A 27,794-nucleotide genomic window follows, 5' to 3' on the forward strand; every position below is an offset into this window, starting at 1 on the left:
GCGTGTGGCACAGCCAAAAAAAAAGTAAAAATTAAAAAAAAGGTTAAATGTTTAAGATAAGGCATAGTTCCCTATTATTCCTCCTTCAAAACTTAAGCTTGAAGGCAAACATAAGCATGAAAATATTAAGGCTATCTCTGACAAACAGAATTTCACCATTCCCATCTACTGCTATTGTTGTAATTACTCAAAGATTGACAAAGGAAAGCTGAGAATAAATCTGGCCCAAATGATATCCATGATTTAACAAAAGCTCATCTAAATAATCAAATTTGGACTGCCCTGGTGGCGCAGTGGTTAAGAATCCGCCTGCCAATGCAGGGGACATGGGTTCAGCCCTGGTCTGGGAAGATCCCACATGCCACGGAGCAACTAAGCCCGTGCACCACAACTACTGAGCCTGCGCTCTAGAGCCTGTGAGCCACAACTACTGAGCCCACGTGCCACAACTATTGAAGCCCATGTGCCTAGAGCCCATGCTCCACAACAAGAGAAGCCACCACAATGAGAAGCCCACACAATGCAACAAACAGTAGCCCCAGCTCGCCGCAACTAGAGAAAGCCGATGCGCAGCAACGAAGACCCAACGCAGCCAAAAGTAAATAAATAAAATAAATAAATTTATAAAAAATAAAAAATAATCAAATTTGCTTCACAGAGAGGATAAAACAAACATTCTTAGATGCAGTATACAACCAGATGCAGAATAGCCTTCTTCAGTCTTCTTGCCCTTCTTTACCTTTAGTTACTAGAATGTATCACAGTTTTTCCCCCCAAAGCAGACAGACCTTCAGAGAAATAAGTTTAAGTGAAATTTTTGAACACAAATATGAAAAACATATAACATCAAGAGTTTAAGCATGAATACATAGGCTATAAATTTAAGAAAACTGAAATCGTGTGAAGTATCTTTTCCAACCAAAACACTATGAGACTAGATATCAATTACAGGAAAATATCTGTAAAAAATACAAACACATGGAGGCTAAACAATACACTACTTAATAATGAAGTGATCACTGAAGAAATCAAAGAGGAAATCAAAAAATACCTAGAAACAAGTGACAATGAAAACACGACGACCCAAAACCTATGGGATGCAGCAAAAGCAGTTCTAAGAGGGAAGTATATAGCAATACAATCCTACATTAAGAAACAAGAACCATCTCAAATAAACAACCTAACCTTATACCTAAAGCAATTAGAGAAAGAAGAATAAAACAACTCCAAAGTTAGCAGAAGGAAAGAAATCATAAAGATCAGAAATAAATGAAAAAGAAATGAAGGAAACGGTAGCAAACATCAATAAAACTAAAAGCTGGTTCTTTGAGAAGATAAACAAAATTGATAAACCATTAGCCAGACTCATCAAGAAAAACAGGGAGAAGACTCAAATCAATAGAATTAGAAATGAAAATGGAGAAGCAACAACTGACACTGCTGAAATACAAAGGATCATAAGAGATTACTACAAGCAACGATATGCCAAAAAAATGGACAACCTGGAAGAAATGGACAAATTCTTAGAAATGCATGACCTTCTGAGACTGAACCAGGAAGAAATAGAAAATATGAATAGACGAATCACAAGCACTGAAATTGAAACTGTGATTAAAAATCTTCCAACAAACAAAAGCCCAGGACCAGATGGCTTCACAGGTGAATTCTATCAAACATTTAGAGAAGAGCAACACCTGTCCTTCTCAAACTCTTCCAAAATATAGCAGAGGGAGGAACACTCCCAAACTCATTCTACGAGGCCACCATCACCCTGATACCAAAACCAGACAAAGATGTTACAAAGAAAGAAAACTATAGGTCAATATCACTGATGAACAGAGATGCAAAAATCCTCAACAAAATACTAGCAAACAGAATCCAACAGCACATTAAAAGGATCATACACCATGATCAAGTGGGGTTTATCCCAGGAATGCAAGGAGTCTTCAATATACGCAAATCAATCAATGTGATACACCATATTAACAAACTGAAGGAGAAAAACCATATAAACATCTCAATAAATGCAGAGAAAGCTTTCAACAAAATTCAACACCCATTTATGATAAAAAGCCTCCAGAAAGCAGGCATAGAGGGAACTTTCCTCAACATAATAAAGGCCATATATGACAAATCCACAGCCAATATCGTCCTCAATGGTGAAAAACTGAAACCATTTCCACTAAGATCAGGAACAAGACAAGGTTGCACACACTCACCACTATTATTCAACATAGGTTTGGAAGTTTTAGCTACAGCAATCAGAAGAAAAAGAAATAAAAGGAATCCAAATTGGAAAAGAAGACGTAAAACTGTCACTGTTTGCAGATGACATGATACTATACATAGAGAATCCTAAAGATGCTAGCAGAAAACTAGTAGAGCTAATCAATGAATTTGGTAAAGTAGCAGGATACAAAATTAACGCACAGAAATCTCTTGCAATCCTATACACTAATGATGAAATATCTGAAAGTGAAATTAAGAAAACACTCCCATTTACCATTGCAACAGAAAGAATAAAATATCTAGGAATAAACCTACCTAAGGAGACAAAAGACCTGTAGGCAGAAAATTATAAGACACTGATGAAAGAAATTAAAGATGATACAAATAGATGGAGAGATATACCATGTTCTTGGATTGGAAGAATCAACATTGTGAAAATGACTCTACTACCCAAAGCAATCTACAGATTCAATGCAATCCCTATCAAACTACCAATGGCATTTTTCACAGAACTAGAAAAAAACATTTCACAATTTGTATGGAAACACAAAAGACCCCGAATAACCAAAGCAATCTTAAGAAAGAAAAAAGGAGCTGGAGGAATCAGGATCCCTGACTTCAGACTATACTACAAAGCTACAGTAATCAAGACAGTATGGTACTGGCACAAAAACAGAAATATAGATCAATGGAACAGGATAGAAAGCCCAGAGATAAACCCACGCACATATGGTCACCTTATCTTTGATAAAGGAGGCAAGAATATACAGTGGAGAAAAGACAGTCTCTTCTATAAATGGTGCTGGGAAAACTGGACAGCTACATGTAAAAGAATGAAATTAGAACACTCCCTAACACCATACACAAAAATAAACTCAAAATGGATTAAAGACCTAAATGTAAGGCCAGAAACTATCAAACTCTTAGAGGAAAACATAGGCAGAACACTCTAGGACATAAATCACAGCAAGATCCTTTTTGACCCACCTCCTAGAGAAATGGAAATAAAAACAAAAATAAACAAATGGGACCTAATAAAACTTAAAAGCTTTTGCACAGGAAAGGAAACCATAAACAAGACCAAAAGACAACCCTCATAATGGGAGAAAATATTTGCAAATGAAGCAACTGACAAAGGACTAATCTCCAAAATTTACAAGCAGCTCATGCAGCTCAATATCAAAAAAACAAACAACCCAATCCAAAAATAGGCAGAAGACCTAAACAGACATTTCTCCAAAGAAGATATACAGACTGCCAACAAACACAAGAATGCTCAACATCATTAATCATTAGAGAAATGCAAATCAAAACTACAATGAGATATCATCTCACACCAGTCAGAATGGCCATCATCAAAAAATCTACAAACAATAAATGCTGGAGAGGGTGTGGAGAAAAGGGAACACTCTTGCACTGCTGGTGGGAATGTGAATTGGTACAGCCACTATGGAGAACAGTATGGAGGTTCCTTAAAAAACTACAAATAGAACTACCATATGACTCAGCAATCCCACTACTGGGCATATACCCTGAGAAAACCATAATTCAAGAAGAGTCATGTACCAAAATGTTCTCTGCAGCTTTATTTACAATAGGCAGGTGATGGAAACAACCTAACTGTCCATCATCAGATGAATGGATAAAGAAGATGTGGCACATATATACAATGGAATATTTAACTCAGCCATAAAAGAAACAAAATTGAGCTATTTGTAATGAGCTGGATAGACCTAGAGTCTGTCATACAGAGTAAAGTAAGTCAGAAAGAGAAAGACAAATACCGTATGCTAACACATATATATGGAATTTAAGGGGAAAAAAATGTCATGAAGAACCTAGGGGTAAGACAGCAATAAAGACACACACCTACTAGAGAACGGACTTCAGGATATGGGCAGGGGGAAGGGAAAGCTGTGACAAAGTGAGAGAGTGGCATGGACATATATACACTACCAAACGTAAAACAGATAGCTAGTGGGAAGCAGCCGCATAGCACAGGGAGATCAGCTCGGTGCTTTGTGACCACCTAGAGGGGTGGGATAGGGAGGGTGGGAGGGAGGGAGGTGCAAGAGGGAAGAGATATGGGAACATATGTATATGTATAACTGAGTCACTTTGTTATAAAGCAGAAACTAACACACCCTTGTAAAGCAATTATACTCCAATAAAGATGTTAAAGAAAAAACAAAAAAACAGTGCAAGTATCCTATGTAATAAAAATTAGAACAACATTTCCAAATTACAAATGGTTTAACTTTCCACCTAAAATAATGTAATATGTTTCATATTCTCTACATTCCTAAGATTCATAACCCTCAAAAAAACTACAGTATTAAATAAAGCTCAATAAACGCTGGGAAATTAAAGCAAAAAGAAAAAAGACAACCCTCAGAATGGGAGAAAATATTTGCAAATGAAGCAACTGACAAAGGATTAATCTCCAAAATTTACAAGCAGCTCATGAAGCTCAATATCAAAAAAACAAACAACCCAATCCAAAAATAGGCAGAAGACCTAAATAGACATTTCTCCAAAGAAGATATACAGATTGCCAACAAACACATGAAAGAATGCTCAACATCATTAATCATTAGAGAAATGCAAATCAAAACTACAATGAAGTATCATCTCACACTGGTCTGAATGGCCATCATCAAAAAATCTATAAACAATAAATGCTGGAGAGGGTGTGGAGAAAAGGGAACCCTCTTGCACTGTTGGTGGGGATGTGAATTGATACACCCTCTATGAAGGACAGTATGGAGGTTCCTTAAAAAACTAAAAATAGAATTACCATACGACCCAGAAATCCCACTACTGGGCATATACCCTGAGAAAACCATAATTCAAAAAGAGTCATTGCAGCTCTATTTACAATAGCCAGGCCATGGAAGCAACCTAAGTATCCATCAACAGATGAATGGATAAAGAAGATGTGGCACATATGTACAATGGAATATTACTCAGCCATAAAAAGAAATGAAATTGAGTTATTTGTAGTGAGGTGGATGGACCTAGAGTCTGTCATACAGAGTGAAGTAAGTCAAAAAGAGAAAAATACCGTACGCTAACATATATATATGGAATCTGAAAAAAAAAAGAAAAAAAGAAAATGGTCATGAAGAACCTAGGGGCAAGACGGGAATAAAGACACAGACCTACTAGAGAACGGACTGATGATACGGGGAGGGGGAAGCGTAAGCTGGGACAAAGTGAGAGAGTGGCATGGACATATATTTACTACCAAATGTAAAACAGATAGCTAGTGGGAAGCAGCCGCATTGCACAGGGAGATCAGCTCAGTGCTTTGTGACCACCTAGAGGGGTGGGATAGGGAGGGTCAGAGGGAGGGAGGTGCAAGAGGGAAGAGATATGGGGATATATGCATATGTATAACTGATTCACTTTGTTATACAGCAGAAACTAATACACCATTGTAAATCAATTATACTCCAATAAAGATGTTAAAAAAATACATAGGCTAATAAAATATCTTTTCTAATTTTTCCAACAAACTCTGAAAGGTTAAGATAGCTAAAGAGTTTTTTACTATTCAAGATAGTCTATATTTCCCTATGTATTAAATGTGCTTATTCTAGAGATAGTTGTAAAAACACCCAGAAAAATTTTTACCTGGCAACAGAACTATTCAAGTTTCATGAGATACAGAAAAACACAGAAATTTTCCATACAGAAATAAATCTATATGCTTTCTCTGTGAACTAAACAAGAGTAGAGCCAAGATTTTCACTTTGTTTCAAAGAAATTAATTCTGTAATTTTTTTTAGTCAATAAGATGATCTAGGTAGATTAACTACATTCAGATTTCTCCCTATATTTCACAGCTTTTCTTACAGCCACCTTCTTCCCTGTATATGAACCAGTGCCTTGCTGGGAGGAGAAGCAACAGTAGCCAGCAGCATTTCACCACATGGCCCACAGGTAGCAGCGCTTCCACAAAGGAAACGACATACGACGACCACAAACAACTTCCTGCCTGTAGTCCTCAAGGTCAGCATGGGGCTTCTTGGTAGCCCTGTTTAAGTTCTTAGTTTAAAGCTTCCTGTGCATTCTGATCAAGAAGAGTCTCTCTTTAACTCCTTAGACCTCTTTTATTGTCTATCAACTCATACTACTAGGTAACCTCTCTTAATTCCAGGTCTTTAAAAGCCATCTGTATCCTAATGACACTATATATATCCTAAGGGTGTGTGTGTATATATATATATATATATATATATATATATATATATATACACACACACATACATACATACATACATACATACATACATACATACATACATACATACACAGCCCTTACTTTTGCTATGAGCTCTAGTCTTGTATCTCTAAACGGCCTACTTAACTCCTCTACTAGAATATTTAAAAGACATCTCACCCTTAACGTGCTCATAACTCTAACTCTTGATTTTTGCCCCCCTAGACTTGTTCTTTCCCCTCAATAAATGTCAATAGTAAATATTTATGGAATGCCTACAAGCACTGAATATAACACTGGTCACAGACCTCATAAAGCTTATATTCTAATGCAGGGAGACAGATAATAAACAATCCATCTATCCTTCCTTCCTTTCTTCCTCTCTCCCTCTCTTCCTCCCTCTCTTTCTCTCCTTCTCTCTCTCTCTTTCTTTCTATGTATTTATTATCTTGAGACAAACAATTCTTTCTTTCTACCTACCTACCTACCTACCAACCATCAGACACTGATAAATACTAACAGGAACACTAATGGCAGAGTAAGGGGGAAAGCAAGTCCTGAGGTAGGGGAGGATGCTAGTGGTTATTATTTTGTATAGTAGTCAGGTTATCAGAGATCTGAAGGAAGCGAGGAAGTAAACCACATGAGTATCTTGAAGAAACATGCTCTAGGCTGAGGAAACAGCAAGAGCAAAGGCTTTGAGTTGGGAGTACGCTTGGCATATCTGAAGAATGAAAAAGGAGGTTAATGTGGCATGAGTGGAAAGGGTGAGGAGGAAAGTGGTGGGAGATGAATTCAGAGAGGTAGCAGGGCTAGATCACTGAAGACTTTTTAGGCATTTGGAAGCTCTTATACCATTCATCCAACTGGAGTCATCACTGTTCTCTGTTTTTTCACACCCTAGATCCAAGCCATCAGTAAATTCCAGGATATTCATAGGTGTTTTGTTCACTGACATAGCCCCAGTGTCCAGGACACAATCTGGCATACAGCATACCTTGAGAATATTTGTTGAATGAGAAAGCAAACCAGTCTTAAGTCTGGTCTTACAGGTGAGTTACCACTTGGAATTAGCTACACTGCCTCTGGAAGCACCTGTCAGAAGTTGCTTATTTTCTGTTGTATGAACACCACACAACAGAAGGGAAACTCCTAGTCACCATCATCCTAAGTGTCTGCATGAAATAACACACGATCCTGAAACTCAGTTTAACAGAACTTCCTTAAAGACTACAGATTCTCAGTTTCTCTAGTCTCTTAGAAGAAGGTACCAATTTGGGTCAATCAACATTTTCTAAACACTTACTATGTTCAATATGGGCTCTATATGACTGGCCCAACTTCTCAAAACCAACAATCATCAGCATGATACATTCATTTAGATTTATATTAAATTCTTTTTCTCAGATCTAACCAAAAATTTTGAAAGTCAAGGTTGACAAAATTTAAAACAGTAAACGTAGAGATATCTTTTTCAATTAAGATAAGTAGGATGTGAATTTTCTTTTTCACACTGGAAGCAAGTAAAACGCACCTACACACACAATTACCAAAATAAAATAGAACCTCTGGCATGTCTGCTCCTGTATTTCCACTCTTCTGGCATGGCTCAACTCACCTTGTCAAAGTGCTGCTGCAAGATGTTTTTCATCTGCACCCTTTCAGCAGTCTCTGTTCCTGAACCAGTATTCAAACACCTTGAGAGTGTCCCAATTTCCTCTTCAGCATCCTCTCCAAGAAAAATCCGCTCATCTAAATTCCCAACAGATAAAACATACTCCTCATAGGCCTTATTGATGGATTTACTATAGGGAAAAAAAATAGGCAAAATGTATACTCACAGAACTGCCATTTCAGTTGTTTTAGGCTACTTGTTTCATTTTTTTCATTTACTAAAAATTCTAATAATTTTGTGAAAGTTAAGTTTTAGTGGGATCACTGTTAATTATAAAAACTGAGGAGTATAAAATGCAAGCTTGCTCCATTATGCTCATGCATTGTATAGTAAGTATATTTTGGTGACAGTATTTCAGGATGGGTATCCTGTACCAAGCTGCCTGGTAGGTACAGCTTCTGGTGAGAAGCCTAATTATCTTTCTTAGCTGCTCCAGGCACGTGTGAAGACCTCAGTACTTCCACATCATCATTCTTCACCTGTGTAGTTCCAAAAGAATTTCTTTATTTCAAAAATCATGACCCAAAAGTTTAACTATTAAAGCTTTAAAGAACAGCCATACAATTTTCAATAAATCTAAAACATGTGCTTCGAGTAATAGTTGATAGAATTTTTTATTGCATCCCTATATTCTGCCACAAGACATATTCTAAATTTCCAGGATACAAACAATAAAAACATGAAACTCTGAGGTTTCCTAGGTACATAATTTAAAACACTAAAGTACGTTTATAACAGAAGTACTCACAAACTCTCTCCAAAATTCCCAGGTTCTAAAAAACCAGTAAGATTTTCTTCTTTTCCCTTAAGGAGCTATGATGAAAGAAAAGATCCTTAAGTCATCGTATTAAATCAAGTCTTTGCCCAGAAGATATTTTCAAATTATTTCTTTACTACTTACAAACCTTTTTTTCATAAAGTTTCCTAATATAGGGTTTCCAGAAATGTTCCTTTATTCCCTTTGCTTCCAAAACTAGGCCGTCATGTAAGGAACAGAGTTTCTCAATGACACAAGGTGGGTCGGAGGAAGGTTTAGAATCCTTAGCATGAAAATCTTCAGAGAGGCCTGTGATGGGTAAAACCATAGAGATAGCAGGTAGCATTCCATAAACCAAACTGTAATAAACTAAAATATAAATAATAGAGAGTCTAATCAGCACTTGAGTTAGCATATAAGTGTACAGGAAATAGTGTAAGGGCCTAATTTGACTCTATTTAAATATACTTCAAAAATAGCAAATAGAGGTAAAGTGTATCACTGCTCAAAAGATTTCAGTTATTCAGTTATCTACCTGGAGATGGTTAAAAAAGAAAAACTAAAAAAATAATTTAGTATATTGCTATAAGATCTAAAAACCAGAAAAATAAAATTTTGCCAATAAGCGTTACATTCAAATAAAAAATAGCACTTTGAAAAAAATTACTGTTCAAAGTACATACTCTTTATATACTTTAATTTAATTATATTATATGTATTTATCATATTAATTTACAGCCCTTCTTGTTCTAGACTCAATGCAAGAGAAATAAAGAAGAGGAAAAAAAATGAAGGGAAGCAGCTACATAGAAACATAAAAGGGAGTCAGGAAGGAAATAAAGACAGAATACAGAGAACGTTAAACTTACCAGATCAGAAGCAACTGAAGGAATTAACTCCACTAACTTTAAAAATCTACCTTGAGATTCAGACAAGCTGAAATTCTAATTGTAACCACTCCACAACTGACAATCACTCAGAATCCTACCAAGGTATGATTCAAATAGCAGCAGCATTATATACTAGCTCAATAAAGACTTTTTAATATTTGCTTTTATACATCATAAGTTGGTCTCTTACTGTATATCGTTCATAGAAATTATATACCTTAAAGCCTACTAAATGGATTGCCAAAATAACTATCATTTCCAAACACCTCTTAGAGTTTTAAATTCATTTTACTTATTTTAGAACCATAGCTACTCCTCTTCTGTAGAAAAGATCTGAAATGGAGATTCTTTCAATAAATCTGCTTTGACCTCCTCCTGTGTGTCAGGCGTGAAACTTACCAATGTAGAAAATCACCGTGAGCTCTAATGTCATCTTTGCTACTCCAGGTTTTTAAATTCCTTCTTGTTGGGTATATATTTCAGGAACTTCTAAAGTTGTCACCTAAGACTTTAAACTTTGTGATAATTGCAATTTCTTTTTCCATAAATATTTTTACATAGAGCTCAACGCCTAGTTATAAGTACTCTGGATAACTACGGTGATGAAGCTTTGAAAAGCATTTATGTTCTCTGATGCTAGGAAAGCTGTAGTATGTGTACAACTCCCAACAGTAAACATAATGTAGAAATGTGAGTTGTCTGATAGTCTTTGATTTACAAACGTACCTTTAAAATTAGGGTTCACAAGTTCTTTACGATTGGAACATTGAAGGGCATTTCCATAAACTAAGTCCAAAGCACACAGCAGAAGATGATAAGAATTAACCAAATCGTCACTTATCATGGGGAAATTACCTACAGGATTATAAACAATTATAGAGTTAAATTTGCATCAACTTCACAATATTTTTAAAATAATTTCTTCCTTTAATTAAAATGACATTATACAACAGTGTACAAAGCTGACTCAAGAGCTACAGAAAGTGTTTTGGCAAATTTACAGTTTGAAATATTAAACTCTTAGAAATTTATTAAACGATAAGAGTAAGACTAAGAAGCCCGCCAGCCGCAACTAAGACCTGGCGCAACCAAATAAATAAATTTTAAAAATAAATATTTTTTTAAAAAGAGTTTAAGAAAAACCAAAACTTTACTAAAAATGCCATTCATTAATATTCATTAAATAAGCATTTATTAAATGCCTAGTAGCTGATCAAAATTTTATCATCATTGGTTTTTCTTTTGAAAATTCTGAAACAAACAACTTCATAAATTATCTCAAGCTGTAAGAAATTGTTTGGTATGAAAATATTTTTCTGTCAAGAAAACTGGTAGAAATACTTAGATGGGAAAAGCTGAAAAAATGATTAATATAATTATTTTTTCATGTATGTGTTTTAAAAAGACCAGAAACTATAATCAGACTCCTAACAGTAATATTTTAAATACTTTTCGATGTAGTAATACAAGCTCATATAAATTAACGCAACAGGACCACAATAAAAGATATTTCAGTTCTAGAGCTAGTATCCCAGGAATAATTGTTGATGCTTGGTAAGAAAAAAATAAACCAAAACCTAAACCTAAAGAAACATGTCATTTCTGTAGTTCTGGTTTAACTCTAACATTGAAAACAGTTTTTAAAGACAGTTAAAACAGTTTTATTATTCTTAGAAATTAAGAAATATTTCTAGATTTTTTGTATCTTTAAGCATTAAACACTGCATATATATGCTTCATATTGATTTTACACTCTTATAACATCAGATGAATTCAACTTAAATAGCTAACATACATCTGAAGAATTATTTCTAAACCTTGACATTTTCACACTAAATGCCTACCCAAATGCATACACACACACACTCAACACTACTTTGTTTCAGGCTGTTTTCTCTCCTTTCCTCTAAAGAAAGTTACCACTTACCTCAGCATAGCAGGATAAGCAATTCTTTTTTTTTTTTTAATAGATGGAAATATTTCAACAAATCAATTTAAATGGATTAAAGAGAAAAAATAGTTGTCTGCTGCCAAAAAGACAAATGATAATTAATAGGCTAAACTTTGCATTGATATAACCAAACTAACTTGCGTGGTTTCACAAAAAAGATGCTTAATATTAAAATATATTCAATTCCTCAAATGTAAAACAGGAAGTGGTACCTAGCAGTTTCAAGCTACAAAGCCCTACACACTGACAAGCCTAAACTTGTCGCTGGTGTGTACCTGCCATGGAAGGAAATAACTGGCAGCACAGTGACTTCTAACAAAAATCTGAAATGCCCCTAAAGATCAGAATCTAAACTCCAGGACTCTCCCATCATGACATACTCTACATTTCAAATCCTGACTTTAGAAATAAATCTCACTTCCTGAGATATTTTATCTTTCAATCAACAAAGATAATCTGACTGAAGACTTGGGATAACATGTAAAACAGGAAGTGGCACCTAACAGTCCTCAGTCCACAAAGCCCTTCAGGACAACAAGCCCAAACTTGTCACTGGTGCGTACTTGCCATTGGAAGTCAACAAAGATAACAGGCAAAAGTTAGCTCGTTTATCAGGAATGAGACAATCTGGGATGCCCACTGTTGCAGACAAAGTCATGAAAAAGTTGTCTATAAGAGTACACCTTCCCCCAAATAACTAAATCAAGAACTGAATAAAACCAACTAAACTACTCTATTGGAAAAGATCCTAGTGAATCATAAACGATCATAGTGCTGGATCGTGGGTAGACAAAGGCTCTTTAGACCAAATAATTATATACGGAATTAATAATAGTAAGGTAAAACTCAAACACTGAGTTAATTGTAGAGACAAAAAATACGCCACCCCAGTTGATCAAGTGAGACCAAGACCTAAATAAAGACAATACACTTATTTTCCAATAATTTATATAGTACCAAATACTTACCTCCAAGTATACATATGCCATAAAAGACATAAAACAGATAAAAATCCTAGAAGTCAGATATACCTGCCCATAATCTACTGTCAAATCTAATATCATAATATAACACCAGCCACAGTAAGCCAAGTGGTAGCAAATGTTCCAACCACCATGAAAACAGTTTATACGCTCTTAAGTCTTTCTAAATTTCATGCCACTGATCACACCACCTTCATCTCTGCTAAAGAAACATCCAGTGTGATGGAAAGCAAAAATAACCAAGAGCTTATTTTTGACAAAGACAGATTTTTCTTTTCAATCAAGCATGCAACTCAGGGAAGGAAGAATAAGTTCTAACCTAACTAGCTAGGAAGGACCAGCTACAATCAGACAACTTGCAGGGACACCAAGGGAGTGACACATCCCTGCTAGAGGGCCTACACGTGCGGCATGAAACCAAGAGCTAGGAGATGTGGATTCAAATCCTAGCTCTGTTTCTAGCAGCTAGTTTCTGGGCCTCAGTTACTGACTCTTTAAATAAGTTGGGCAAATTGATCTAATAATGAGAATCTCTTATATTTATGAAACACCTGCCAGCTCTAATAATTTTTTGCTTTTAACTTTGCATTTTATTGGGATATCTTAATGGCAAAGGCATTCTACATAATCTATAGAAAAATCTGTGTAACTGTACTTTCTGCTCTTCTGTATATTAGTAAGAATCATTTCTACATAGAAATACAGAGAGGTAAGAACCTGCTGTATAGCACAGGGAACTCCACTTTGCTGTACAGTAGAAACTAACACAACATTGTAAAACAACTATACCTCAATTAAAAAAAAAAGACACTATGCCTAGGAATAAGCTGCATAAATTTACACATATTTTATATCTCATTTCAATAAACTTAGTGATAGTCAATTCATTCCTGATTTAAAAAAAAATACAGAGAGGACAATAATAATAATAAAAATGTATTTCACTGAATGCAGACCTTGGACAGGTTAAGTGAGAAGAGGAGGTAGAGAAAATAAGTTGTATCTAAAGGTATTTGATCAAGCATATTTATCTGAGCAAGATATAAAAAGTAATCTGAACTACTTTGAGAACGATCAGTCCCACTCAATTAAATAAGACATGTCTCATGAAAAATACAGCCCAAGATATAAGCACAGACACACTAATGTGTTTCAGTCCATAATTCAGAGATAATGTGCTTTGGAAAAAATGTTGTGTAAGAACAAAACGAAGGATTTTCCATCTAATGAAGGAAGTTTGGGATACTGTAAAGAAATTCAAAAGACTCTTATGAAAAGGCAATACTTAAAAAAGAACCTGGGACTAAAATCCTTGAGAAATTTTTCAGTGAGAATCTTTTCCTGATACACATTATAGGTTGACAACAGTAGTACCTGAACTTTTAAATAAACCAATATTTAAATAAATATCACTCTTTCCTTACCTTTTGCATATATAAAAAGCACCCAACAAAAATGGAAAACTTCAGACACGGTACAGGGCTGTCGCCTTTGGGGGAGAAAAAAGTCATGAGATAATAGAAGAATCAGAAAAAGACATGACAAATGACTGTAAACTAGGTGAGAAACAAAACCCACAGTTAGTGGGAGTGACAGCGGATTCATTTCACATGGAAAATGTGCAAGAAGTTCTGCTCCAACCAAATACTGGTAAGGGAATAGCTGGGAGCGAGGGAAAGCACTCATCATAGAAGAAAATTCTGAAGAACTGTAAAAGCTTTTGCAGGTCAATATAAGTAAGGTAGAAAATAAAACGAGTAACAATAGTTCTTCTGATGACATCAGCAAGGCTAATGCTGCTTTAAGACCCATGTATGCAGGCAGATATTCCTCCAACTTTTTTCCCCTCCATCATAGTTGATGAAATGTAAACCCTCCCTCCCTAAAGACATTCCAGATTATATATCGAGTCACAAAAGGATTTTTTTTTTTTTTTTTTGGCTGTGCTTCACAGCATGCGGGATCTTACCCCGACTGGGACCGAACCTGTGCCCCCTGCAGTGGGAGCTCGGAGTCTTAACCACTGGACCGCCAGGGAAGTCCCACAAAAGGATTTTTTAGTGTAAATTCGGGACTCCCCATAATTCCTTATACTTCTATCATTAGGAGTACCTGTTGCAGGGAGGAGGAAGGGGGAAAATAAAAGAGTACCTGTTGTATTTGCTAAGTTGTTTGCTACAGGGAGTTTCAGACCTGTTTTAAACGTGCCTTTTCTACCAAATCCTCTGCCAATGTTTAGATAAGACATCTGTTGGTTCCGTAACCCAATAGCCTTATTCTACCAAGGTGCTTTGAAGAGAAGAATCTGAAGACTGGGGTTTAGTTCCCGCACTGTCATTAGCTAAGTACACTTGCTCTCCACATGACTTAGTCTCTCCATCTGCTAAAGGATCGTTTTACTTGGGTATAATACTGTATTTAATTCACCAGTCGATGGCAAGGATTAAACGTCATTGCCCTGCTTTAAAATGTTGCCTCCCCAACATAGGCACGTGATAAACTATCTAGTTTTGATACCTAGCAAGATAAAAGTCAAACATTTTAGAAGCCATTCTAACTTACAGTTATAAGATAAATAAGTCCAAGCGATGTAATGTACAATATAAATATAATTAACACTGCTGTATGTTATATATGAAAGCTAAGAGAATAAATCTTAAGAGTTCTGATCACAAAGAAAAATTATTTTTCTATTTAATTTTGTATTTCTAAGTGAGATGATGGCTGTTCACTAAACTTACTGTGGTCATCATTTCATGATGTATGTAAGTCAGATCATTATGCTGTACACCTTAAACTTATATAGTGCTGCATGTTAATTATACCGCAATAAAACTGGAAGAAAAAAACAACAACACTCAAGCCACTCTAAAAATTGGCTCTAGAACTCTAGAACAAACTTAACCTACTTAGCCAAATTTCCTCCTACTTTGCTGCTTTGGTGTCTTCATTCTTCATCCTCTGCATAGAAGGCTACCTGTATCTCCAAATTCACCTATCAAAATCCTACCCATCCTTCCAGACCTATTTCTGCTTACTCCATGGAACCTTACCTAACTGGCTTATACAGAGTGGCTTATTTTTGCCTCAAAAGTCCTACATTTCTATTATCTTTTGCACTTATACATGCCTCTCCCTGACTATACTTACTGTAAGCTCTCAAAGGACAGTGACTCTGGGTTTTGGTTTTGTTTTGTTAACATTTGTATCCTACATACAGTAAGTTCTCAATAAATACTCAGTGAGAAATTTTCAAAGACCAGTGTGTGAGATGCAGTACTGAGTCATGGTGAAGAGCTCCACACTTACTGTGTGACCTTGGCCAAATTACTTAACCTCTCAAAGGCTTGTTTCCCCCCACCTGTAACAACAGTATCAACCTCATAAAGCCGTCGTAATGAATAACTGAAGTAATACATGCTTAAGTCTTAGAAGAGTCCCTGCCCCATAATAAATACTCAGTAAATGGTATATATTACTATTACTAATATTAGCCAAAAGTACTAATAAAAAGTATACAGGGTGATATAGATGTAAAATTTTTAGATAAACTTATCTTAGAATTTTCTGAATTAGAATTAAGTAGTCCATACACCCTAATAAATATCAAAGCAAATACAATCTGAAATCATTTTCTACAACACTTCAAAGAAAGAAGATATTCTATATCTTTCTATAAATGATCATATCAGCCTCACTTAGACTCAGAAACAAGCTTCTATCCAAACTTTAAAATACTTAATTATAAATAGACAATTCCCTAAAACTGCAAGCAAACTAGACCAGCTGCTTCCGTATCAGTGGGGTTGAGTATATAAAAATGAACATAGTTTTATTTTTTAAAGCTGCTCACTTACTGTAAACATCCTTCACAGTTTGGGAACAATTTTATATTGAAAGAGAAGCAAACATTATTCATTCAATTACAATAACTTCTTTTCCCCTACTTTTCTTGTCAACATTTTTCTAGTTCTATTTTAAGAACAAATTTTCATTTCTACTTCATGAAAAAACTTTCGTGATAAAAGTAGAGAATTTGTATCCCATAATTGCCCTTATCTACCAGGAAAGATGGAAAACATCAAGCCAGAATAAGTTTACAGACTTGCAGACATAGTCAGAAACAGAATTTCATAATAGTTTCAGTTTTCAGTTCCACTATTCTCCCCCCAGTCCAGTTTCTCTACTTTTCACTGGTTGTAAACATAAAAATACATAGAGAAGCCTTTTCAGGGGGATTTTTTTACTATTCAGTTTGACATAAAAGTCAAATAAAGAAATAGTCTCTATATATTATAATATGTAGAAAATAATAGAAATAGTCAATATCGTCGATAATAGAAAATTAAGTAGTTAAATTCTATACCCAAGATTGCTAACTGGTGAGAGTACCTAAGGTCTGATTTTTGCATTTTCGGTTGCTTAAATGAACAGGGAAAGTTTATAGAGACAGAGATTCCACACATTTTGCAACGTGAAAGAAGCCAAACTCTTCAGAGCTAACATACAATGAAAAGCAAGAAATTATTACCGGAAATAAAGATTACTTATGAAATCACATTTGTTTCTTAAGACCAGCAAAATAAACTGAGGGACACAAACTAAGGGATCAAAACTGTAGTACAGACAAATGTGTATTCCTGCTTAACAAATATAAAAACATACCGCTGTTTTCTTCCTCTTTGTTGACGAGGCTGCTCCTCTTGAGGATATTTAAAAATGTCCTGAAAAATGGGTTCATATTTCTTAAAGATTACAGCAGAAACAGTGAAGTTTCTTTCTAATCTCTCAGTCCGTTCTCTGAACTGTGCGGGTAGGTTTGCCATGTCTTCCCATTTCTTCATCTTGTGAAAAAATTCAATTAAGCTGATATTAAAAATAAAAAATGAGATTTTTTTTTTGTAATTAACACAGGGTAAAATATACAAATTAGATAATTAAAAGTAAATTGAAATTAACTCATTAAATTATATTACTTTTAGACAGTGATATAAAATCACAACTCATGTCTCTCTGGCTAGCTTAATCTCACAGATTGGTTTATTTCTCTCATCTTCCAAATCTAATTTCCCTAATCTCTTTTCCTGAGATTACCTAAGAGTTTTTAAAAAGTATGAAATACATATCAATACAAAAGAAGTGGAAAATAAGTAGTTAACCAGAGAACATAACCAACACTCATGTAACGATTGCCAGATTTAACAAATATTAACATATCAAATAAATTTTGCCATGTTTGCTTCAGATTCTACAGAAACAGCCAGTTCCCTTTGGACTCTTCTTCTCCAAAGATAAGTACCACTGTATAGTCTGAGTCTTCCCATCCGAGCTTTTACGCTTACTATGTGATTATATATGTACCCATAAACAGTTTAGTAGTGTCTTTTGTATGTGTGGTTTTAAAATTTTATATAAATGGTATCATACTGTAAGTAGCATTCTACAACTTGTTTTTTCATTCAATATGTTTATGAGATTAATGTTGTGTAGATCTAATTTTTAATTGCTAAAAATATTCCTTCATATGAACTACCATGTTTTGCATTCATTCCCCAACCAATGGAAATAGAGGTTTCTAATTTTTCACTATAACAAAAATGCTGTAATGAACACATTTCTGTACTTGTATGCTGACGTTTCTTTAAGAACTACCCTGAGAAGCAGAATTGCTGAGTCAGAGAATATGCATCTTCAACTTTACCAGATACTGCCAAATTTCCCACTAGAGTGATTGTGCCGATTTATACTCTCTCCAATGTACACCAGCAATACAGAGTTCCTGTTTCCCTACATAATGACCAAACTTGGTATCGGGAGACTCCAAATTTCCCCAATCTGATGAGAATGAAATATTACCTTATTTTTACTTCGAACTTCCTTGATTACTTGTGAGATTGAACATCTTTGCCTACATCTATTAGCTATGTGAGTTTAGGCCTTTGTGAAATCATATACTTTTCCCATTTTTTAGTAGCTATTTGTCAATTATTTAACTATCTGTTAGTAGTCCTTTATGTAATTCTGAATACTAATCTTTTGTTACACTGTAAATATCTTCTCCCAATCTGCTCTTTCTTTTTAATCCATTTAGTCCATTATGGCAGAGAAGTAAATAATCTGAACCCATAGGTAAAAATTTAAAAATAAAAATTGAGCTTTCGAATTGGAAATAAAACTGAAGTCTGAGATATTACTTGCATTAAAATATTAGGTAAGTTTAGTTTACTAGAGTTTATAATGATGATTCCATAATTTGACCTTTGCTTCTAAAGCCCCTTGTTTGTCATTTAACTGGATGAGTCTGACTCCACTTTTCTTCTTTGTAATGATTATACTTTGCACCTTATTTAAGCCCACTTCTGCAGGTTTACAGCCCAGGTGTTCAACTCTTTACACACTGCCTCTTGTTCTTAGGCCTAAATATAACTCAGGATGGAGTTCAAGGTTAAAAAATAGACTACAGCTAAAAGATTACATTTCTTGTTAATTATTTTAATAGTAAGTGATTTTTTTTTAAACCACTAGGTCCATAAATTTTGACAGTGGCACTTCCTCCAAAATGCCAAACATCCTTTTTCCACCAATCTTTAATAAGCCATGAGAAGATTAACCCAAACGGCACAAATAATAAATGTAATCAATTCAATTACACAACAGATAGAAAAAGCAATTTCTGCCTCTTCTTTAGATACAAGTCCGGTACATGTAGTTCTCAGTTTAATACCATATAATATTTACTTTTTCAATTTAGAGTATCTTTACTTAGAATTCTCCCAATATTACACAATGATAAGTCATTGTGTAATATTAACCTAATAGTAATGAAAATGTAATTGATTATCTTAATGTAATTAAATGTAATGATAACCTAATAGTAAACGCTTCATACAAGTGCCAAATACGCTAAAATTTAATTATTTTTCACCAAAGAAATAAAATATAATGGACACTAACTTAGATGTGGCAAAGAAAAACCATGACCTAACTTCTAAATTTAGCACTCCATAGGTACAAATGCTTGGAAAATGATAAAGAGGATTCCTACTGTCACTATGCTTTTATATTAGTCACACTCTACAAACTCTGACATAGTTACCTCTGCTCTGAACATCTCAGGATTCTAGTTAAAGATACATAGTTTCCTTCAACTGTCCCTTTGCTTACAGTTGGCACAGATTTTCTGCAAGCCACATATAAGGCACATGCTAACCAATGAAGATCATTTCCCTGTAAAATAAAAGAAAATTGATTTTTAGCTAATGAACTATATATATTTCAGTATGAAAAACTCGTTTAAATTCAAAGTGTTATTTATATGTTTGTGGGAAACTGCATTTTCAATGATGTCCCTGTCCCAAATGCTCTTCGTATAATGTGACACCGACATTCTTCCACGGAGAGGGTGAAGTCTGTGTTCTCTCACTTTGAACTCGCTCAACCAGTACCACAGGTGAAAGTGATGCTATGTAACTTTCAAGATCATAAAAGGCAATACAGATTCCACCTGATGCTCCCTCTCAGGACATACACCGTGGAAGTCCCAGCATGGGAGGAGATCACCTTGGGCAAATTACTTAACAATTGTAGAGGCTCACTTTTCTTACCTGAGGACTGTGAGAATTGAGAATTACAAGTATAAAGCACAGAAAGCACAAGAAATCAAAAGATAAAATTCTGTAACCACTATTCTATATTAAATATCATATGAGCTTTATTTTCCAGGGTACACTTCCACGAGACTGACACCCGACATTATCTTACAGCATCTGACTACTAGTTCCACAAGGGCAGGGATTTTATGTTTTGTGCCTTGCTCTATCCCCAGCACCTATGTAACAGTGTCTGGCCATGAACAGGTGATCAAAAAATATCTGGGAAATGAATGAATATTCATTCACTTATTGGGTAAACTGAGCTAAGAATCTGAGATCGAAGTCTTTAAAAAACTGAGAAATCAAACAAGTATTTTAAAAAATAACTTACTAACCATCTATTTATTTGTCACTTGCTTATATAACCCTGGGCTTCACACAACTTAACCACTGTGAGTTGAAATAATGCTTTTTCTATCTAATTTACAGGGTTATCCTGAGGGTAAAATAAGAGTTTATTTGGAGGCACTTATGCCCATCACCAAAAAAGAGTCCTTCTCTTTGTCTGCCTACAGGAACCACTAGGAAAGAAACAAGAACATGGTCTATTCAGCCAGATCACCAAAGCATGTGAAAGAGCTTTGTAAACTCCAAAGCACTCTCCATATGAGTGTTTCATGCTCCAGAAACTCCACGTTACCTTATTTAACCATCAGAACAGCTTTGTAAGGTAGGTACAAATATCTCAAAGTAACATACCACAAAATTGAGTTTGGAATGGTTAAGTAAATTGCCGAAAGTCACCTAGGTCTGTCAGGTTCCAAAGCCAGTATATTACTAGCTTCCCCTCCCCACCACCACCCGCCCCGCTGCAGATGTAAAAATGGGAAAGAACTGAATTAAAATTCTATTAATGCAAGAATAAAAAAGTAATAACCTTAGTGAGTGCCACACAGGCAAAAACACCCTCTTATATAGTTAAATAACACCTCGGTTAGGCCTTCCCATTCTGAGTCTATTTGCCCTACTCTTTCCACAAACTACTCAGCAACTTAAAATCGTATGGCCTGCAGTTTAAATACCACTCACACAGGCAGTCAAACAGTGGATAAACAATGCAGACTTCCGTGTCACTTCCCATTGGCCCATAAAGGGGAGGTGCCTACAGGGTTGAGCCTCACTGGCTAGAATGGCCATTTTCTCCGCTACAAGCCCCGTCGGAAGAAAGGGACAAAACATGCCTAGATCGCAGCGACTGTAAGAGTCCTGGGCAATGTCTGGGGTGACCAATAGGTCCTCAAGGTCGTCGCAGTCCTGACTTCCTAGAGACAAATACGTGTCTTTATCCAGGCGGGCAGAAAGCCCGTTTCATTTGCGCAGGGGAAAGATTCGTCTTTGTTCACACATACATAAACACAGCTCGAAACGTAACGCCTTTACTCAAACGGAGGCAATGGCCTGGACAAAGGCAATTTGGTACAGTTCAAAAAGAACTGAAGAAGAAGCCCGGAAACGCAGGCGCTAACATCGGGTTAATTTCAGCGCTAACGCAGGCAAGCCCCCGCCCCACCCCACCCCACCCCCTTCTGCGTATGGTCTTGACAACTGCACCTGTTCATCCTGCCAACAAGGTGCTTGTGTTTTTGTAATCAGACCGCAGCACGACCTCAGCCTCGCGGTGCTACTTTAGGGCAAGGGCTGTTCCCGCTTCGGAACCGGAGGGGGAAGAGCAGCGAGACAGGGTTCACTTTCAGGGCCGCTACAGAGCTTTTCAAAAGCCAGGTTTCCAGGACGAAGGTGCGCAAAGAGGAATCCCTCTGCGCTCCAGGCTGGGGACCCAGAGAGCCGGGACCGGCCGGGGCGGAGGAGTCCCCCCTCCCCGCCAACCGCGGGGCGCCCGAGCCGGGGAGACAAGGGGCCCCATTCCCGGAGGCGGGGCGGGACCACTAGGCCCGGAAAGCCGCTCGTCTCCTCCCCCCGGGCGCACCTCCAGCGTGTAGCTCTCGCTCATGCTCCTGTAGCTGTCCCAGGCCTCGGCCCGAGCCGCCTCGTCCATGTTCAGGCGGCTGCACAGCTCGTCGAACCGCTGTCGGGTCTGAGGGGCCGGCGACCGGGTCGACTGCGCTGCGTCCTCCGCCTCGGCATCGTCCTCCTCCTCCTCATCCGAGGCCGCCGCCGCCGGAAGGGGAGGGGGGGGCGGCGGCGGCGATTGGTTGCCTCCCGACGGCATAGCGACACCTGGGCGGCGGGGCCTCAGGTGAGCCGAGGGCCTGGGCCCCCAGCCATTCAAACCGCGAAGCGCCCGCCAGTCGGCCGACTGCTTGCCGACTGCGCCGCGGCCAACGGCGCTGGACCACACATCGGCGCCCGTAGTTCCGAGCACGGATTGATGGGAAATGTAGTCCAGGACGGAGGCCCACGGGGATCAAAAATCATATTTAGAAAAATCATCTCGCGTCGTCTCCCTCGGGTGGAAATAAAAGCGATTTCTCTCCGTTTCAAGTACCTCCTCATCGGGAGACCATTCAGCAGGGCTGTACTGAAGAGAAAACATCCAAGAAATGTTGACATGTGAAAGTTTAGTGTCCAAAGTGTCCCCAGAAATAACACTCATCACCTGCGTCTACTTATCTAAAAAATAAAGATAATAGTAACGGCCTGTCTGCCTAAATTCAAATTTCGGCGTCATTCCTAATTCTAGTTCTTTCCTATGTTTTAATTTTATTTGCGACTTTCAAATAATTATTGGATTTTTTTTTAAGTAGTAATTCTCTTTTTCCCCATAGGGTGAATTTACATTCACTATAAGTGACATATTTGTCCTACTTTCAGTCACCCAATTGGCTTAAATTTACATTTCCTTTACTTTTATTTTCATTTTGCTTTCCCTTTTCAAATCTATATGAATCACTTTGTTTCCAGTCCTCTTTGATTTCTTAAAGGGGTATGGTATAAAATGTTTTCATGCACGAGGAGCCCTAAGGCATTTCTGGTTTGCTATGGGGTCACTTTCTCTCTTCACTGACCCTTTGAACCCAGCCACCATATTGTGAGGAAGCCCAGGTCACTTAGAGAAGCCTATTGTCAAAGATAAACAAAGCTAGAAGTCAGTGAAAGGGATGAAAACATTTTATGCAGTCATTCCTGACAGTAGGGGAAAGTGCTGGACTCCGTTCTGATTTGTGCAGAGATAATTGGGGATTTAAAGGGAAAAGGAAAGAGCAGAGATGGGGAGGGAGCAGAGCTCAAGCGAAAAGTTACAGAGGGTTGGTCACTGTATATGTGATTAGGCCAAGTGGGCCTGCTAGTTATCAATTTGTTGAAGTTAGGATTGTATCCTCCCACAGAGACTGGGAGTCAGAGACTCTGTACTTCCTGATGATTACATTTCAAAGGAATGGCTTTCAGGTCATTCAGAAAGACACTCCTGATTTGTAGGATATACAGTTGGTCTGCAGTATATGCAGGTTGTGCACCCGCAGGTTCAACCAACTGTGGATCAAAAATATTAAGAAAAACAAAAACAAGGACTTCCTTGGTGGCGCAGTGGTTAAGAATCCGCCTGCCAGTGAGGGGACATGGGTTCGAGCCCTGGTCTGGAAAGATCCCACCTACCGTGGAGCAGCTAAGTCCGTGCTCCACAACTACTGAGCCTGTGCTCTAGAGCCCACAAGCCACAACTACTGAGCCCGCATGCCACAACTACTGGAGCCCACACGCCTAGAGCCCATGCTCCGCAACAAGAGAAGCCCCCACAATGAGGAGCCTGCGCACCACAACTAGAGAGAAAGTCTGCGTGCCCCAGCGAAGACCCAGCACAGCCAAAAATAAATAAATAAGTAAATTTAATTAAAGAAAAAGAAAAAACACCCCACTGAAAACAAGACTTTTCCTTTAAAAAAAAAAAAGAACAAAAACAAAACAAAACAAAAAAAAAACACACAGCAATTCCAGGAAGTTCCAAAAAGCAAAGCTTGAATTTGTCATGTACCCTGGCAACTATTTACTTAGCATTTACATTTACATCCCACTCACATTTTATTAGGTATTATAAGTAATCTAGAGATGATTTAAAGTTTACAAGAGGATGTGCATAGCTTATATGGAAATACTATGACATTTTATATAAGAGACTTGGGCATCAGCAGTTATTTGTATCTGCAGGGCTCCTGGAACCAATCCCCGCAGATACCAGAGACAACTGTACATCTCAAAAGGACAGAGGAAGGTATCACAATTGTAAGCCCTATTTAGTAAATGCTATAAGAAAGGGAAGGCTGAGGCCTTTCCTCAGGTGTTGGCAAGAACAATCTTTAAATTCTGGAAGCATTGAGGTTTCTCAGGCAGGCATTTTATCAATAATAGGAGCTGGAGTCACCCTAGGACACAACCTTATGCTGCTAGAAGCCATGCTAGAGTTATGGCATCTCAGTGCAGGGGTTTGGACGAGAGTTCTGCTATTCTCACCATGCACATAGGACCTGAGACCCCTGGCCCTCAGCCCCAGCCATGATGAATGAGCCTGTTTACAAGCAGATCCTCCAGCTTCCAGTCAAGCTGTCCCAGCTAATGCTGTATGGAGCAGAGATGAACCTTCCCGCTGATCCCTGCCCAACTGCAGATCTGTGGGCAAAAGCAATGATTATTTTGTTTCAAGTCACAAAGTTTTAGGACCGTTTGTTATGCAGCAATAAATAATTAAACACCTGTTAAGTGTAAGACATGTATCTATCAATTATCATGAAAGGAAAAAAATCACTTAATAATTGAATTTTTTCTTGGTAATTTTTTATGCCTCCACTAGTCTCACCAATAGATTAAATTTTTTAACTTTGAAAAGCTAAAATTACTTAATAATTGACATTAACATTCCTTAAAAAAGAAAAAAGAAAAAAGAGGCACTTTTAATGATGGAGATTAACTGACTTAGACATAGTTAAGAAAAGAGTTGAAACTGAATTTCTAGACTATGGGTACAAAACATTTCTATCTCTTATCGTATCTCCTTCTCCTCCAGAAGTTAGAGTGGCCATCTTAAAACACAAATCTGATCACTTCTTTCCCCTAGTTAAATGGTTTCTCACTGATCTTAGAAGTCAACATCCTCCACGGCCTACAGGTTCCCTCCCACCTGCCTCTATATTCTCATTGAAAATCGCTTTCCATCAGTCAAGTACCACCTTCATTGTCAATTTCTCGGATTTCCCTATTAAATATTCTCATGACACATTATAGTCATAGTGAATTATTTATACATGTTTATCTTTCATGTCTATTGTCCTCATTACGTGTTAAGTGCTATGAGAGTAGCAACTGTGTCTGTTTAGTTCCATCCTGTGACCTCAGAGTCTAATATGGTTCTGGGCATCTAGTTGACTCGCCAAAATATTTATTGAATAAATGACTGATTACGATAATCAAGATATATCTTGTTCTTATTGGAGTCTCAGGTTTTGTGCATGTAAAATCCTTACTCTGGCTGTGATCTGATAGTCCAATAGAATGTCAAAGACCATAAATGGCAGTCATCTACAAATAAATTCTACCTTTCCATTATTTATATCCCCCTAAAATATATGACTTAACTGTGAAACATCACATAAACACTTTCTACAATGAAACATAGTGGTCTTTAAATGCTTTGGTATGTCCTCCTAAAAAAATCACCTTCTAGCATACTTTAAAGTTGACATCTAAAAGGTTTCATTAAAAGTTTGATCAAGAGCAAAGGATGTAACATCCAGCATGTAACTATAGACCTTTTAAAGTGAAACTGTTCCTAAACTTGAAATATTTCCATTGGACCCTAAATATCATAGCAGATACTCATTATCATTCGTTTTAAAAATACATGAACAGGGCTTCCCTGGTGGCGCAGTGGTTGAGAGTCTGCCTGCCGATGCAGGGGACATGGGTTCGTGCCCCGGTCCAGGAAGATCCCACATGCCGTGGAGCGGCTGGGCCTGTGAGCCAGGGCCGCTGAGCCTCCGCATCCGGAGCCTATGCTCCGCAACGGGAGAGGCCACAACAATGAGAGGCCCGCGTACCGCAAAAAAAAAAAAATATATATATATATATATATATATATATATGAACAGGGAATTCCCTGGTGGTCCAGTGGTTAGGACTCTGCACTTTCACTGCTGAGGGTGCAGGTTTGATCCCTGGTCAGGGAACTAAAATCCGGCAAGCTGAGCAGCATAGGACAAAAAAAAGAAAGAAAGAAAAAAAGAAATCAAACTTGCACACAAAAGACCCTGAATAACCAAAGCAATCTTGAGAAAGAAGAACAAAGCTGGAGGCATCACACTTCCTGATTTCAAACTATATCACAATATTACAAAGCTATAATAATCAAAACAGTATGCTATTGGCATAAAACAGACACATAGGTAAATGGAACAGGATGGAGAGCCCAGAAATAAACTCACGCATATATGGTCAATTAATTTACAACAAAGGAGCCAAGAATATACAGTGGAAAAAAAGATAGTCTCTTCAATAAATTGTGTTGAGAAAACTAGACAGCCACATGCAAAAGAATGAAACTGGACCACTATTTTACACCATACACAAACATGATGTCAAAATATATTAAAAACTTGAACATAAGACCTGAAACCATAAAGTTCCTAGAAGAAAACATAGGTGGTAAGCTCCTTAACAATGACTTTTTTGGATTTGACACCAAGAGCAAAAGCAACAAAATCAAAACAAACATGAAGAACTACATCAAGGGACTTCCCTGGTGGAACAGTGGTTAAGAATCTGCCTACCAGTGCAGGGGACATGGGTTCGATCCCTGGTCTGGGAAGATCCCACATGCCGTGGGGCAACTAACCCTGTACACCACAACTACTGAGCCTGTGCTCTACAGCCTGCGAGCCGCAACTACTGAGACTACATGCCACAACTGCTAAAGCCCGCACACTCTAGGGCTCACGTGCCGCAACTACTAATCCCGTGTGCTGCAACTACTGAAACCCACGTGCCTAGAGCTCATGCTCCACAACAAGAGAAGCCACCACAATGAGAAGCCATTGCACCACAACGAAGAGTAGCCCTCACTCACCACAACTAGAGAAAGCTTACGCGCAACAACAAACACCCAACACAGCCAAAAAAAAAAAAAAAAACTGCATCAAATATATATATATATATATATATATATCAACAAAGTGAAAAAGCAACCTACAGGATAGGAGAAAATATTTCAAATCACGCATTTGAAAAGAGGTTAATGTCTAAAATATGAAAAGAACTCATATAATTCAATAGAAAACAAACTATCCCATTAAAAAATGGATGGAGGTCCCATTTAAAATTGCATCAAAGAGCATAAAATACTTAGGAATAAACTTAACTAAGGAGGAGAAAGACCTATACTCTGAAAATAAAACATTGATGAAGGAAATTGAAGATGATACAAAGAAATGGAAAGACATCCCATGTTCATGGGTTGGAAGAGTTAATATTGTTAAAATGTCCATAC

The 27,794-nt window shown here is 37.2% G+C and overlaps 1 protein-coding gene across 2 annotated transcripts in view; it reads right to left on the reverse strand.

The window, feature by feature from the left end:
* The window catches only part of RBL2 (RB transcriptional corepressor like 2), a 50,986-nt gene extending 28,205 nt beyond the window's left edge, over nt 1-22,781 (reverse strand). For both annotated transcript variants that reach the window (XM_081216485.1, XM_081216484.1), the window contains exons 1-8: nt 22,290-22,781; nt 19,807-19,937; nt 17,376-17,576; nt 14,135-14,199; nt 10,503-10,631; nt 9,035-9,195; nt 8,878-8,942; nt 8,073-8,259 (exon numbers count right to left, since the gene is read on the reverse strand). In XM_081216485.1, the coding sequence (XP_081072611.1) occupies nt 8,073-8,259; nt 8,878-8,942; nt 9,035-9,195; nt 10,503-10,631; nt 14,135-14,199; nt 17,376-17,576; nt 19,807-19,937; nt 22,290-22,532 (1,182 nt within the window). In that variant the 5' untranslated portion in view covers nt 22,533-22,781. The remainder of the gene's footprint in view (nt 1-8,072; nt 8,260-8,877; nt 8,943-9,034; nt 9,196-10,502; nt 10,632-14,134; nt 14,200-17,375; nt 17,577-19,806; nt 19,938-22,289) is intronic.
* Nucleotides 22,782-27,794: the final 5,013 nt, after the last annotated feature.

This window comes from Mesoplodon bidens (assembly GCF_964165515.1).
Source record: "Mesoplodon bidens genome assembly, chromosome: 18".
NCBI classification, from domain to species: Eukaryota; Metazoa; Chordata; class Mammalia; order Artiodactyla; family Ziphiidae; genus Mesoplodon; species Mesoplodon bidens.